Below are 13,658 nucleotides of genomic sequence, written 5' to 3' on the forward strand. Positions count from 1 at the left end.
GGTGATTTAGACACTTTATAGATCGAAAAACACACATTTTTGAATGGACGATGGGGCTCGGGAATGTCTAGACATCCATTATAAGTGCATTACCTGCAAAATGTTCCTCCACAATCATTGTTTTCTTTTATAAACTGAGGGATGAGTCTAAATTACTTTCAGCCCTAACAGACGTCATGCCACAGATGCTGTCAATAAAGGCTCTGGAAGACGTTCAGGACAGCATTCAGGACACATCACCCTCTGCTGGCAAAACACAACACCACAGGCCTCACGAGAACGCACGGTATTAGTGTTCAAAACATGCCGGTGGTTTGGCACGTTAAGGCTCACAGTAATGAATTCAAACAGGAAGAACTCCTCAGAGAGCCAAATAAACTTCTGCCGCACAGTGATAGACGATAATATATGCGGGATGGAGGAGTATGACATGAAATCCTGACTCATGGATCATGAGAGCCTTCAGCTGGAAGCTTTATTCGTGTTTCTTAACAGCAGCTGCACTCGCTCATCACGTCTCCAGTCATGTGACTGATTACAAAAAGCACTTTGTTTGACATCCGAGGCAAACGCACAACAGCGAACACGCTGAAACGCAAGCAGTTTCTCTCAGAATAAGAGATCTGGAGAACGGTTTTGTGTGGAATACTTTCCAGCTGTGCTTTGTAGAATTCAGTGAACTAACCCTGAAATACAATCTTGTTTTTGCTCAATCTCACTCCGAATCCAAAACCAGTGACGGGAACTGAACGCCTCCCTCCGCCAGAAGCGAGTAGAGACCACGCAGAGCCACGGCACTGGGTCGCTCGACACCGGAACGAGCATCCCAGAAAGACACAAGGTTATCGGACGTCGCCTAAAAACAGAGAAAACACGTGCTTAGTACAAGACAGGTTTGTTTCAAAGCAGCTTTACAGTGACAAACAATCAGTTCTGCTGTAAAGAGGCTCTAAAAAGACAATGTTATTCAGCTGAAATCAGTTCAACGTTGATTCAGTTCAATAACCGTGTAAAGTTCATCAATTATTATGAAATGAGTTCAATTCAGATATAAAGCAGCTCTACAGAAAACAATAGTGTCGATATTTAACAATACGATGCCTTATAAGACACCTTTTTTCGGCCAAATGAAGAAAAAGGGTCTCTCTTGAATATAAGAAGGCGAGATATCAAAATGATTTGAAACCTTCTGAAGACGAATGTCCTGCTGAAGTTGTTCTACTCTGAGCCTTCGGCGTTCCAGCTCTCTGAGTTCAGTCTCACTGGTGTAGGACAGGATGGGCGGCAGACAGGAACGATCGGAGTCACCCCATTCACCTCTCCTCCGGATGGGACACAAAGCTCCAGAGCTCCTCTTATCCCACCTCTCCCAGTCTGAGAAACACAAGGCAGTTTTGCACTGGATTTAGATCTACGTCCAGGTTATCAACCCATATAATCCAGATCAAGCTGTGTGAACGGGATAGTGAACTGAATTCACAACTGAACAGCAAAAACCTGTGATAATATCATTTCTTAATAACATTCTAATGATGCCAAATGCAATTGGTATAAGGTAAAACATTGAAAATGAGCAAGCGTCAACATTACATTAATTGCTTTCCCAAGAAGCGAGAACATGGGAACTCTGGTACATGGATCCCTTCAGAGTTGGGGGATTTCTAATGGGTTGTGGCTGATGAATTTTCAAAATGATAAACCATGTGTGAGGCTTGTTGATGGGTTACCCGTTAAATCCAGAGGGAGCACTTCAAACTTCATGAGAAAAAAGATAAGAGCTAACAACATTGAGAAAGGGCAAAACATTGAAAATGAGCAAGCGTCGACATTACATTAATTGCTTTCCAAAGAAGCAAGAACATGGGAACTCTGGTACATGGATCCCTTCAGAGTTGGGGGATTTCTATGGGGTTGTGGCTGATAAAGTTTCAAAATGATGAACCATGTGTGAGGCTTGTTGATGTGTTGCCCGTTAAATCCAGAGGGAGCACTTCAAACTTCATGAGAAAAAAGATAACAGCTAACAACATTGAGAAAGGGAATGGGAGCTTCGACTTTAAAGAAAGTTTTTGATCACTGCAAATACCATGTGAACACTGTTGTGTTCATGAGAAGAAATGTACATTGTTATGTAATGACGTAATGTGTGTTAGAACAGAAATGAAAAGAGAAACGAAGATGGATGAAGTTTGCTAGTCCTGTCTCGTGTGCTTCTTTGCATATAAAGTAGACCGGGGCTAGTTGTCACAAAAAACTACAATTACACAAACGTCTGGTTTCTCTAGCACTGGTTTTGTATGTTGGTTTTAAACGCCAGAATGTTCTTAAATTAAAATGTGTGTTTACACTTAAGTAAAATTACAATATAACCATATTTTGTAATATCTGTCTGTTTTATTGTTTACAAAAAAAACAATAAAAACACACTGACATATTCAATCAAGAGTCAACTTAACGTCTTCTATGATTTGAAGAATTGTTCATAAATGTCAAGTAGGGTCAAGTTTTTGCATGTGCCAAATAAAATAATTAAATAAATAATATTATAATTAAAACATTTACAAATAGTTTAATATAATAATTCATTATAATTTAATATCAACATTATAATTTATATTAATAAGAAAATAAAAATAAATACATATAGTTCAAATATTCCAATAAATATTCAAAATTCTAACAAATTTTATCAGAAATATTTTATTAATTGTAGTTTCAGTTGGTAAAAACAATGGTTTCATATTTCTGTATGTCACCTTTTGCTGTTTCATGAATTGTTTTGTTCTTCATAATTGTTTAACACTATTTTGGCCATTAAATAGCCAACATTTGTGACAGTTTACCTTATGATGCATTATAGGGGCATGTTGTCACAAAAGGTCAGCGTGCGTTAAATGAACTGTATCTTTTCCCTGAGCCGTAAAATTAAATATTTTACATTTATTTTGTAAATTGACATTATCAATTAAGCAGGGGCTTTTATTCAACGTGTCTTACAAATGAGTAACAACACAAGAAACAAACTCTGCTCATGAACCCTGACCTGAAAATGACACAAAAAGCTTGGGCAACTGGAGAGAGATTGTGAAGTACCTTTCTTCTGCTGATCAGCACATGTAAGAAGATCTGCCGCCATTCTCTCCAAACCCTCCAGCATCCGCAAGGACTCATATTCTCTCTCATGCGACGTCCCTGTGACACACACAAACACATTTCTCTTGATCTCTATCTACTCCAAATGAGCTGCCCGCCTGTGAAACATCCTGTGACTCAGAGGAATAAAGACTAGATGACAGTGTTTTCCTTGGACAGATTCTTATTGTCCAGATGCTCATTTCTCAGCCCCCTTCTTCCTCCCACACACGTCTGTCTTCCTGCAGCCCTCCATCTTTCTGCCCTACCTGAGTCTGAGTGTGTGAAGCAGTGCGTCAGGTCAAGACAACGCTGTGAAAGCACGTCCAGCTCTGCCGTGTTATCAGCAGGACATCTGGAAGGCCATTCGGATGGAAACTGATACAGCAGCAGGTCAAGAACACACAACAACAACATCATATTTGACCATAACAGAAGAAAGGGAGAGAAAAAGATGACAGAGTTTTACGTTAATCCCTCAAAGCTTCATTTTTAAATGGTCGAATTAAATATGCCATCTATCCTGACGAGGCCTTTTGAACAAATAGCAAGTAGAAAAGAGTGGTGAAGGGATGACGTATTTTTCTAGGCCAAAACCCAGAAACAGAAACTTCCGGTTCCATTGTCCCGAAGTCAATGGGATTTTTGAATGTGTTTTTGGTTAAATGCTTGAAAAAAGGTCTGTGGTGTGTTCAACATATTTTCACCCTCCTGTGATTTTTTTTTTACTTGTCTTGTAAAAGGCGGTTGCTAACAAGTGGCTAAATGGGACTACAGAGGTTGTCGGAGACATTAAAGGTAGGGTAGGCAATTTTCGGAGCAGCTAGCTTTGAAAGCATGCCTTCAGAGCTTCTACAAAGACACACCTCCTTCAAAACACACGAACGCCTACAATAGGGAGCAAACAAAAGCGTCATAAGAGACGCCGTTAAACTAACCTCATGTCTCAAAGCACATTACATTAAAATAATAATGAACATAAACAACTTACAGAGCTCTTACTTGTACCACCTGACTGCTGCAGATTCATTTCAGGATTGATAGTGTTGACAATGAAATGCATAATTCGAGTCACATGAACAGCTCAGAGTGCAATGTCCCGCAACATGAGCTCATTATTTTGGTTCAGGAGGAACTGTAAAAGAAGGCTGCTGTTTCGGTTGCGCTGCTCTGTGACCAGGGTTGGGGAGTGACGGAATACATGTAACGGCGTTATGTAATCAGGATACAAAAATCCAGTAACTGTAATCCGTTACAGTTACGTCAAAAAACGTAGTAATCAGATTATAGTTACATTTTGAAAAAAGGGGGAACACTTTCAGGATTACAATGGTTTAATTTAAAACTAAATAAATAAGTATTTTGGCATAATAACACTATTTAAGCGCTGCTTGATTATACAGTAGTTCCTGGTTCTGTTGCCAGTAATGACTCACGTGTGCCACGCGCTGGTGCATGCGCAAATAACAGCTTTCTACAATCTCCTCAGACGCAGATTGAATCACTGCTGCTAGTAGAAACGATGCTGCCTGCGGGTAAAATCGCTTTTATACTTTTATACTATATCGCTTTTAATCGCATGAATACTTTTTTTAGGAAGTAATTTGTAACTGTAACGGAATACATTTTTAAAGTAACCCTCCCAAGCCTGTCTGTGACTGACGTCTGTCTAACTCTGCATAGCATGAAACGCACTGATGACGTGTGATGTCTGCGCGAGCAGGTGCGCGGAGGTATGGAAATACATACGTTGACAGGCAAGTAGGTTATCCCTCAAAGCTTCATAAAATGTTTGTCCAAACATTGCATTCAGTCCGAATGCAATGATTGGATGAACATTTTATGGTCCTACGCCATACAGATGATATACTGTATATACATGCATTGTTTGCTTTCACAGCCTCGTTGTGTTTATAATTGCGCTCTTGCAAACTATTATGACTCGAACTTTCAGTGAAAATGTTTTTAAGCAAAGACTGAAAGACAATGATGTGACGTTGAAGTCATGCGACCGTGGTGTAGTTCGTTTATAGCGTTTAGCTTTTGACTTCTACCGACTTTATTTACACTTCAAAAATTCATAAAAGTTGTGTTCATTTGTGAAGATTTTCACATTGAACAAAACATGTAAGAAACAGAGTTTTGTTGATCACAGAGCTTATTTTCTGCAACAATCCAAAAGCCAATGGAAAAATCCTATTGTTTTTTTTTAGGGAACCAGGGTGGCCTACAAAAACACGTCATCCCTGCACCACTCTATAGTGTGCAGTTTAGTCCTAGATCAGGATTAAAACCCACCAACAGGAGACACGATGATTGCATGGATGCATTGATAATGTCTGATCATATGCAACAGGTCAGAAGTGACAGGATTGATCTGAAGGATACAGTTGCCCGCAGTCTCTCCGTAAACTGAGTTCTCTCTGGTTCTGGCTTTGATTGCTGGGTTAACACTTTTTTCCACAATCTGAAAGAACACTCACAGTCTCACACTTAAAAAAAAAACTTTTTTTTTCCCCCACAATAATAATTGTGATTTAATATTTTGCATATATTCATTTATTATCATTTGATATAAAGAAATATTCTGGGTTGACTTCAAGTAAATCTTTTTTAAGGAAAAATCTTGGTTAAAGTAATGCATGTGCAATGGAAGTCAAAGGAGCAAGGTGTTTACATGAAGCACTTCTTAAAAATGTGTTACTTGAGTTATTATGATGCTTTCTAAATTATAATTTGGCTCTATAACTACTGTTATATGCAGTTATTAGTCACTCACTGATGATATTTATGTGTTCGGATGTTTCACTGTGTAAAAGGATCAGTTCTCTTTGTGTGTATTGTGTGAAATGTACAAGATTTACCTGCTTTAAATCTTCATATTATATGATGTTTCACAGACAAGGTTAGCAAGAGATTTTTCTTACACTAGTCTCATGTTAACATGTCTAATGCTTAAGTCTTGTTGCTTTACTTTCACAACATTATGTTAAGGTTTACTGCATTGCTCTGTTTACTTCCATTGTACTGTGGTATGGTTTAAAAAAAATGAGTCATTCAAATCAATATTATGCCACAAATACTGCTGATAGTGCTTAGCTTGTATTGAACCCAAAATATTTAAAAGACAATATTAGACTGACCGGATCTGTTTTGTTCTTTGTGCTCGCCAGACTGGTAACAAAGGAGACGATATCCTACAGCAACAAAGACAAGCCATTAAAGCTACATTTGATGGAACAAATATTTTATATATATATTATATAATAGCCTACATATACAATACCATTCAAACTCTCGCCAGAGGAGAACTGGCCCCCGACTGAGCCCGGGTTCTCCCAAGGTTTTTTTTTTTCTCCATTAGGTCACCTGATGGAGTTTTTCGGTTCCTTGCCACTGTTGCCTTTGGCTTGCTCAGTTGGGGATATTTGGGGATATTTAATTGAATTAATCAATCAACGATACTATTGATCAGCATTACCGAACGTAGACGTTCCACTAGAAACAAACATTGATGTATTGTTCTAATTTATTACTGTGAAGCTGCTTTGATACAACCTGTGTTGTGAAAAGCGCTATATAAATAAACTTGACTTGACTTGACTTGACTTTTGGGGTAGGTAGGATTTTAAAGTTTTTGAAAGAAGTCGCTTCTGCTCACCAAGACTGCATTTATTTGATGAAAAATACAGTAAAAACAGTAATAATGTGAAATATTACTAAAATTTTTATCATATGTTTTCTATTTGAATATATAGGAAAATGTAATTGATTCCTGTGATCAAAGCTGAATTTTCAGCATCATTACTCCAGTCGTCAGTGTCGCATGATCCTTCAGAAATCATTCTAATATGATGATTTGATGCTCAAGAAACATTTTTGATTATTATCAATGTTGAAAACAGTTAGCTTCTTAATAGTGGAAACTGATACATTTCAGGATTCTTTGATGAATAGAACGTTTTTAAAAATAGAAATCTTTTGTAACATTATAACTGTCTATTCTGTCACTTTTGATAAATTTAATGCGTCCTTTCTGAATAAAAGTAATAATTTCTTAATTTCATTCATACTGACCCCAAACTTTTGAAAGGTAGTGTACATATTCGATTAAAGATATATTTCATATTTGGCCGCAACAAAGATGAATATCTGATCACATACATACCATTGTGCATTCTGCATATTTCCTGTTGTGAACTTCCCATCTTGGCAGGACACTGATGGGGAAGACTCTTCAGCATTTGTGGCTTTGACACACATCTTCTGCTGGGATGCTGGGATCACTGGAGCGCTCTTCGGGAATGATGGCCTTCCTTTGAACACTGGATGACCATTTGGTCCCTTCCGAAGCAGAACGGCCCCGTGGGTCACATTCACCCTGGATGCTCCTATGGGATGACTGGGCTTTTTGCTCGTCTCTGAAGGGGGGAAAGATTTCATTGGTTTCCTTTTATCTTCTTCTTTAACAGTAACATTTGTTTTGCTCTCATTGGGCTGTTTTCTTCGTTTGCTGTCAGAGTGAAGTTCTTTATGAGCCTCAGATGTGCTGCGGATTTTCAGTGCTTTTTTTAAAACCTGCTCCAACAATTCAATTTCTGTTTTTTCTTCAGCTGGAATATCTGTTTTAGAAAGCAGAGACAAAGATATATTGCGTAATATATAACATGGGATTATATGACAAATAAAGACAGATAAATAAATGATTTTCCTCTGACCATCTTTAGTAGCGATGGCTGTGGCAGTTTCCAGTTCACTGGCTTCTGTCACGCGTGTTCTCCTGCACAAATATGACATAATTGAACTTTTTACACCCTCTATTTCAAGACAGGTAGGGTATATTGGGGTTAAAGGCGCACCGGGGTAAAAGTCGCCTTTGATTTTTATTTTCGTCTAAACCACCAGATGGCACAAAAAAAAGCACTTTCCAAAACATCTGCTTTTCAAGATGCACGTGGAAATTTGTCTGATCCTTGACGTGAACAACGCAGAAGCGCAAAGTTGATTCTGCGCTAATTTAATCTAATATTTGATGTTTTTAAAAATGTTGTAGATTTAAGGAGCAAATGAGAATCTCTAAAATTATTGAATATATTTGAAGACAAAGGAATGGTTAATGAGTTTCAGGTTTGTTCAAGCTAATTAAAGCAACAGTTTTTCAATAACGGAAGAATATGTGAAAGTATGGTATTTGGGGTAAAAGGAACAATAATTAACATGATAATAAAGAGTTGGCTGACTTTTCCATTTGTTGACATGACATGGTTAGATTCAGATGGTAAAAATCATAGATTAAGTTGGGTGTCCACCAAACCATCATATTAAAAAAATATGATATTAATCATTTCACATAATAAAATATAATTTATAGTTACTAACGTAAATCTATATAAAATGATTATGGGATCTCCTTCAATGCTTTCGGGAATCTTTTCCCGAAAGGCCCTCCTCACCATCTCATACATTTATATTTTTCTGCAATCACACACTACGGGAGAAGTGAAAAGCACATTTTTCTTAAGGTGTGCCTTTAGCCCCTTGGTTCCCTATGCCATAACAACAAGAAGCACCAGTTAAAGGGACAGTTCACCCAAAATTCTGTCATCATTTACTCAACATCAAGTTGTTCCAAACCTGTAGTCAATGGGGTCCAAAGTCAATGGGGTCCATCAACTGTTCGGTTACAAACATTATTTAAAACATATTCTTTTGTGATCAACAGAAGAAAGAAATTCATACAGGTTTGGAACAACATGAGGATGAGTAAATGATGACAGAATTTTCTTTTTTTTTGGTGAACTATCCCTTTAAATACCTTACATTGAGCGCAATATCTCCTTGCACTGCCTGATGTTTTCAGTGAGTCTTGATTCTTCAGCTTTGCACATCTTGACAGCTTCTTCAACAGCATGAAGAGACATGCTCAATATCTGAGAAAATACACAAGAACTGTAAGCCTAGAGCAACTGTACTGTGTATATAGGAGACAATATATGTGTGACAATGTTTTTAAACAAAAAGATTTTAGGTTCAAATGAATATGTATGCAAGCATGCAAGTTATAACGTTAGATGCTACAGTTATACATTTACACATGCACAAATATTTCAGATGACACTAAGTTCATTAAGTTCAGGCATCAATAATGCACGTTGCGTACTAAAGAGTGCGTACTTAAGTACATTCAATCAGTAAACCTATACATTTGGTCAATATGTGATGTGAATATTCAAGACTCTTATCATCATGATTCAAGTTACCCGCCCGGAAGCGCACGTTGGTGTCTAAAAACACAGCTTTCACTTTCCTTTATCCATCATTTGTGTACCTTCAGCTCGTCGAGGGATTTAAATCAATCGTATATAACTCAGACTGTCAACATAATGTCAGACAAACAAAGAAAATTCTCCGTCAAACTTCCGAGCTCTGCACGACTTCTCACAAGCGCCCGCTCGTCTCAAATATCGCGAGACTGACACGAAGCGTCGTTTCTGTGGAAACAAGTGAGCGCTGAGCAACAGTCGTGTTGAGGAGAGAGAAACTCGTTTAGTTTGTCAACATGGAGAATAACAGAGAGTTTGCGAGAGCCGTTCCAGTGCAGATCACTGTTCTCTCTGGAAATAATTTGGTAAGTCACTAAAATCATGTTACAATCACTTAAATAAAAGCCTTAAAATGATTGTGCAAAACCGTGGAAACTTTAACCGGGGTTAGTTGTCACACGAGGAACGGCTAGCTTATGTCACTTACTGTAGGGTATTACATTCTTGTTCTCTCTTGCTATGTGGTTTAAACACCTAACGTTAGTTCAAACTGTCTTACATTAGAGAAGAAACTGACTTTCAAATAAACCTACCCTGAGAAATATTCACTGCTGTAAATAGTGTGACAACTAGCCCCGGTCTCCCCTTACGTCACGACCACTGTTGCAACAATAAAACGGTGGAAATTAAATATGATAAAAAAAAAAACATGGCACTAGCCACCACTGACTTGAAAAAGAAAAAAAAATCGAATAAATAAATAAACAAAAATACAGAGAGATTCTGAGAGCCTCTTGCACTGTTTTAATGAGATCCCATATTGATCTATAATGATTTTACAGTAGGAAAAATAGCAGTAGTGTGGTATTTTGGCACTACTGTGATAAATTCTTTGTGAGAGGTTGTTATAAGGTTTACTGTAATAAGCATGTTCATTTGTGATTATTTCAGAGAGGCAGTACTGATTCTTGTCTCAGTTTTGTTCGGGTGGAGTTCAATGGATCTGTGCTGGGACACTCACAAAAACTGGACATTGCTGTAGACAAAGATGTGGTGTACAACTTCACCTGTAGTTTTGAATGTTCAGAAGTAGCACATACACTGGATGACGTGGCACATAAACCTGTCATACGTGAGTATTGAACATTCACACAACGATTTGTTTGTAGTTTTTGCTCTTTTAGCTCTTTCTCGCAGCCCCACCACACACTGCAAAAAAAAAAATATTTTCCTACTCAATATTTTTGTCTTGTTTTCCAATAAATATCTAGGTATTCTTGAATCAAGATACATTTCCCTGAGAAGCAAAATTACTCAAGATATTAAGTCTCGTTTTCTAAAAAAATTATTATAATAATTTAAAGGGTTAGTTCACCCAAAAATGAAAATTCTGTCAGTTATTACTCACCCTCATGTTGTTCCAACCCCGTAAGACTTTCGTTCATCTTCGGAACACAAATTAAGATATTTTTGATTAAATCTGAGAGCTGGATCACTCCTCCATAGGCTTCTAAGGCCTTGCTGGCCCAGAAAAGTTATTAAAGACATCGTTAATATAGTCCAAGTGACTACAGTGGCTCAATCTTAAGTTTATAAAGCGACGAGAATACTTTTTGTGCGCAAAAAAACAACAAAAATAATGACTTTATTCCACTATTCATTTCCTTCTCTCTGGACCTCGAGTTAGTTCACGTAGTATAACTGCGCAGCGCTTCTGTGTTGTACGTCACACGCATCACACACATGACCAGCGTCGGCCAATAGTGAGCCTACGTGTGACGTGCAACAGGTACTTCATCGTGTTTTGTCAGATCAGTTTGTTACTTTCGGCAGTGTTGGGAAAAGTTACTTTTAAAAGGAATGCATTATGATATTGCGTTCCTCCCTAAAAAGTAACTATTTGCATTACTAAGTTACTTTTTATGGAAAGTAATGAGTTACGTTACATTTGCGTCACTTTTTCTAATCTGGGCTGGGATTGCTTGTTTATTTTACAAAAACAAATGGCAAACGTAAAAGATCTTTCACACCGAAAGTGAAATGATAAAGCCTCAGGCTGATGGAAAGAGTAACCCCAGAGTGCAGTCTGGACGATGGGGCGGGGCGACACTTTTAGGCGGGGCGACACGTGTCGCTCCGCCCACACCTGATTTTATTGGCTTATAATACAGCAATCTAATTGGCGTAGACGCTTGAGGCATGAGCATGCGCATTCCTTTATGTACGAGTCAATGGTAGGAGTTTATGAATGATCTACGACGCTGTTTGGCCATACTACAGAAATATTAAGTGATGATAACCATGGGGATTTCCTATTTCAGTAGCCTAATGATCAATTGGATAATATTTTGCTGAATTTACGAATCAAGTTAGATAAAGTACTGTCAAAATGTATTCGTATAGCGCTCAATTCACATCGTCTCAAACAGCTTTACAAAAAAAAACAATATTGTAAGCTTTAGGCTAATATTGAGCAGCTTTAGGGCTAGGCAATATCACGAAATATGTTGCTGATAAATTACTGTTTGAGATTTAGCCTAAATAGCCTATATTTATTAATTTACCCTGCAGATCAGTGCCACTTTTAGTGAGCAATGATCATGACAGCATGAAATTACTGGCATATAGGATTTCAAAGGAGAGATAATTTCTATAGGCTAATAGACAATATTTTTCCGCATGTCATGCAGGGCTCCGGAATTTCAAATCATTCGTAAATGCGTTTTTCGTTTTTCCATTAGGATCAGTGAATACAAACTTGGGATTTTACACAAATGATGATAATTCACTGTATTTCAGTAAAACAAAAGGATAAATCCGAAAGTGTGTTTTATTTTATTTTAAAGCAAAACCACAGTGAAAAATAAGACAATAATAGGCTAGCGGTCCGTGTAACGCTTCACAATTCAGTTTTCAGACCATACAATGCAAATGCAAAAATGAAAAATTGAAACCAGACATTCTTTTTTGTTGGTTTTCCAGTTACATTATCAATGGATATTCGCCTTTTTCTCCCCTTTTTTGAATTTTACTTTTGCTAAATTGTGACTTCAGAAACAAACATTTGAATAAATGAAATCTAACCGATTTTCTATTTTTCCATTTTTCGTCTTGTAATTTGCGCCGTGGGCGGTACCATTAGCACAGGGGTGTGGCCGTGGACTAACTACCAACATTTCATTGATGTAACTGCTTTATTTACACTGCATGCACGTTTGAGGAGAAGTTTAAAAGACGGAACACAGGACAATATTTTTCACCCAAAGTGCCATAACTTTTATTATTAGGCTAATAGTCTACGTGTGCTAAATTATAAGGCAGTCTCGGACCGGCCATCGGGAGCAGCCGGGAAAAGTGAAATCCCGGTGGCCTTGATATGATTTGGCACATTGCCCTACCTGTTTGTATTGACCTTATTAATAAAAATACTACCAAGCGAAAATATAGGAAAAAAGCTTCTTTTTTTTTCTTTTTTTTTTTTTTGTTAGGTTTTTAGCTCTCGTTTGTAATAGCCTACAATACAATAAAGATGCAGATGTTTTCACTATAGCGGGCATTGTTCGTTACCACGGCATCCGCTTCGAGTTTCTGTGCTTCTCGTTCCCGTAAAATGCCCTTAAATCTAGCACAGTTGTAGAACTTTCATTACAATAGAAGCAGTTTGCTGGGATATGAGGCGATAGGCTATAGCTAACTATGCTGCAAATCAAGAGCAATAATATTTATTTATTTTCAATAAATAAACAGAAATATCTTGCTACGTTTGGCACATTGCCCAGCTTGTTTTTTATTTATTTATTCGAGCACATTAAATTCGCCATTCGATAATGAATCAGTACTATAGACATTAAATATTGTATTAGCCTACAAACGAGAGGGGGGGGGGGGGGGTATGGTTATTTTTTTCTATATTTTTGCTTAGTAGGCTATAACTTTTATCGTTATTCTAGATTCCCGTGAAGGATCTCGCGAACCACCCCCGTTCTGCTGCACTGAAAATGAACTGTCTGGGATCTCATGGTTGTGGCTGCCTAGGCTACTGTAGGCCTACCATGTAAAATGAACAACAACAAGGATAGCTATATATTAATAAAATAAAGTAAAAATGGATAGGTAAATACAAACAAGGGCAATGTGCCAAATCATACCCAGGCCACTGGGATTTCACTTTTCCTGGCTGCTCACGATGGCCGGTCCGAGACTGCCTTATAATTTAGCACAGACTATTAATAATAAAAATGATGGCACTTTGGGTGAAAAATG

General features: G+C 37.7%; 2 protein-coding genes across 2 annotated transcripts in view; one reads left to right on the plus strand and one right to left on the minus strand.

Moving 5' to 3' along the window:
* Positions 1 to 9,652, minus strand: tedc2 (tubulin epsilon and delta complex 2). The gene is made up of 10 exons (XM_081370357.1): positions 9,393 to 9,652; positions 8,953 to 9,062; positions 7,851 to 7,912; positions 7,301 to 7,754; positions 6,276 to 6,329; positions 5,521 to 5,599; positions 3,402 to 3,510; positions 3,094 to 3,192; positions 1,187 to 1,374; positions 1 to 856 (listed from the first exon to the last, which is right to left on the minus strand). Exons 2-10 carry the CDS (start codon positions 9,051 to 9,053, stop codon positions 716 to 718), a joined length of 1,287 nt encoding a protein of 428 aa, XP_081226483.1. The 5' UTR covers positions 9,054 to 9,062; positions 9,393 to 9,652; the 3' UTR covers positions 1 to 715.
* cfap70 (cilia and flagella associated protein 70) overlaps positions 9,620 to 13,658 on the plus strand; it is a 25,030-nt gene continuing 20,991 nt past the window's right edge. The window contains exons 1-2 of the mRNA XM_081370382.1: positions 9,620 to 9,760; positions 10,347 to 10,527. Coding sequence (XP_081226508.1) covers positions 9,692 to 9,760; positions 10,347 to 10,527 — 250 coding nt within the window. The 5' untranslated portion in view covers positions 9,620 to 9,691. The remainder of the gene's footprint in view (positions 9,761 to 10,346; positions 10,528 to 13,658) is intronic.

The sequence above is a fragment of the Scardinius erythrophthalmus genome, assembly GCF_964197995.2.
Source record: "Scardinius erythrophthalmus genome assembly, chromosome: 1".
NCBI classification, from domain to species: Eukaryota; Metazoa; Chordata; class Actinopteri; order Cypriniformes; family Leuciscidae; genus Scardinius; species Scardinius erythrophthalmus.

Bases quoted from the DNA above. Each gene is read 5' to 3' on its own strand.
- tedc2 (XM_081370357.1), bottom strand. From the start codon at position 9,053: ATGTCTCTTCATGCTGTTGAAGAAGCTGTCAAGATGTGCAAAGCTGAA. The intron at 3,511-5,520 runs GTATCCTTCAGA...CTGCTGTATCAG, and splicing joins CGGAGAGACTGCGGGCAACT to TTTCCATCCGAATGGCCTTC. The intron at 857-1,186 runs GTTTCAAATCAT...CTCTGTTTTTAG, and splicing joins AGGACATTCGTCTTCAGAAG to GCGACGTCCGATAACCTTGT.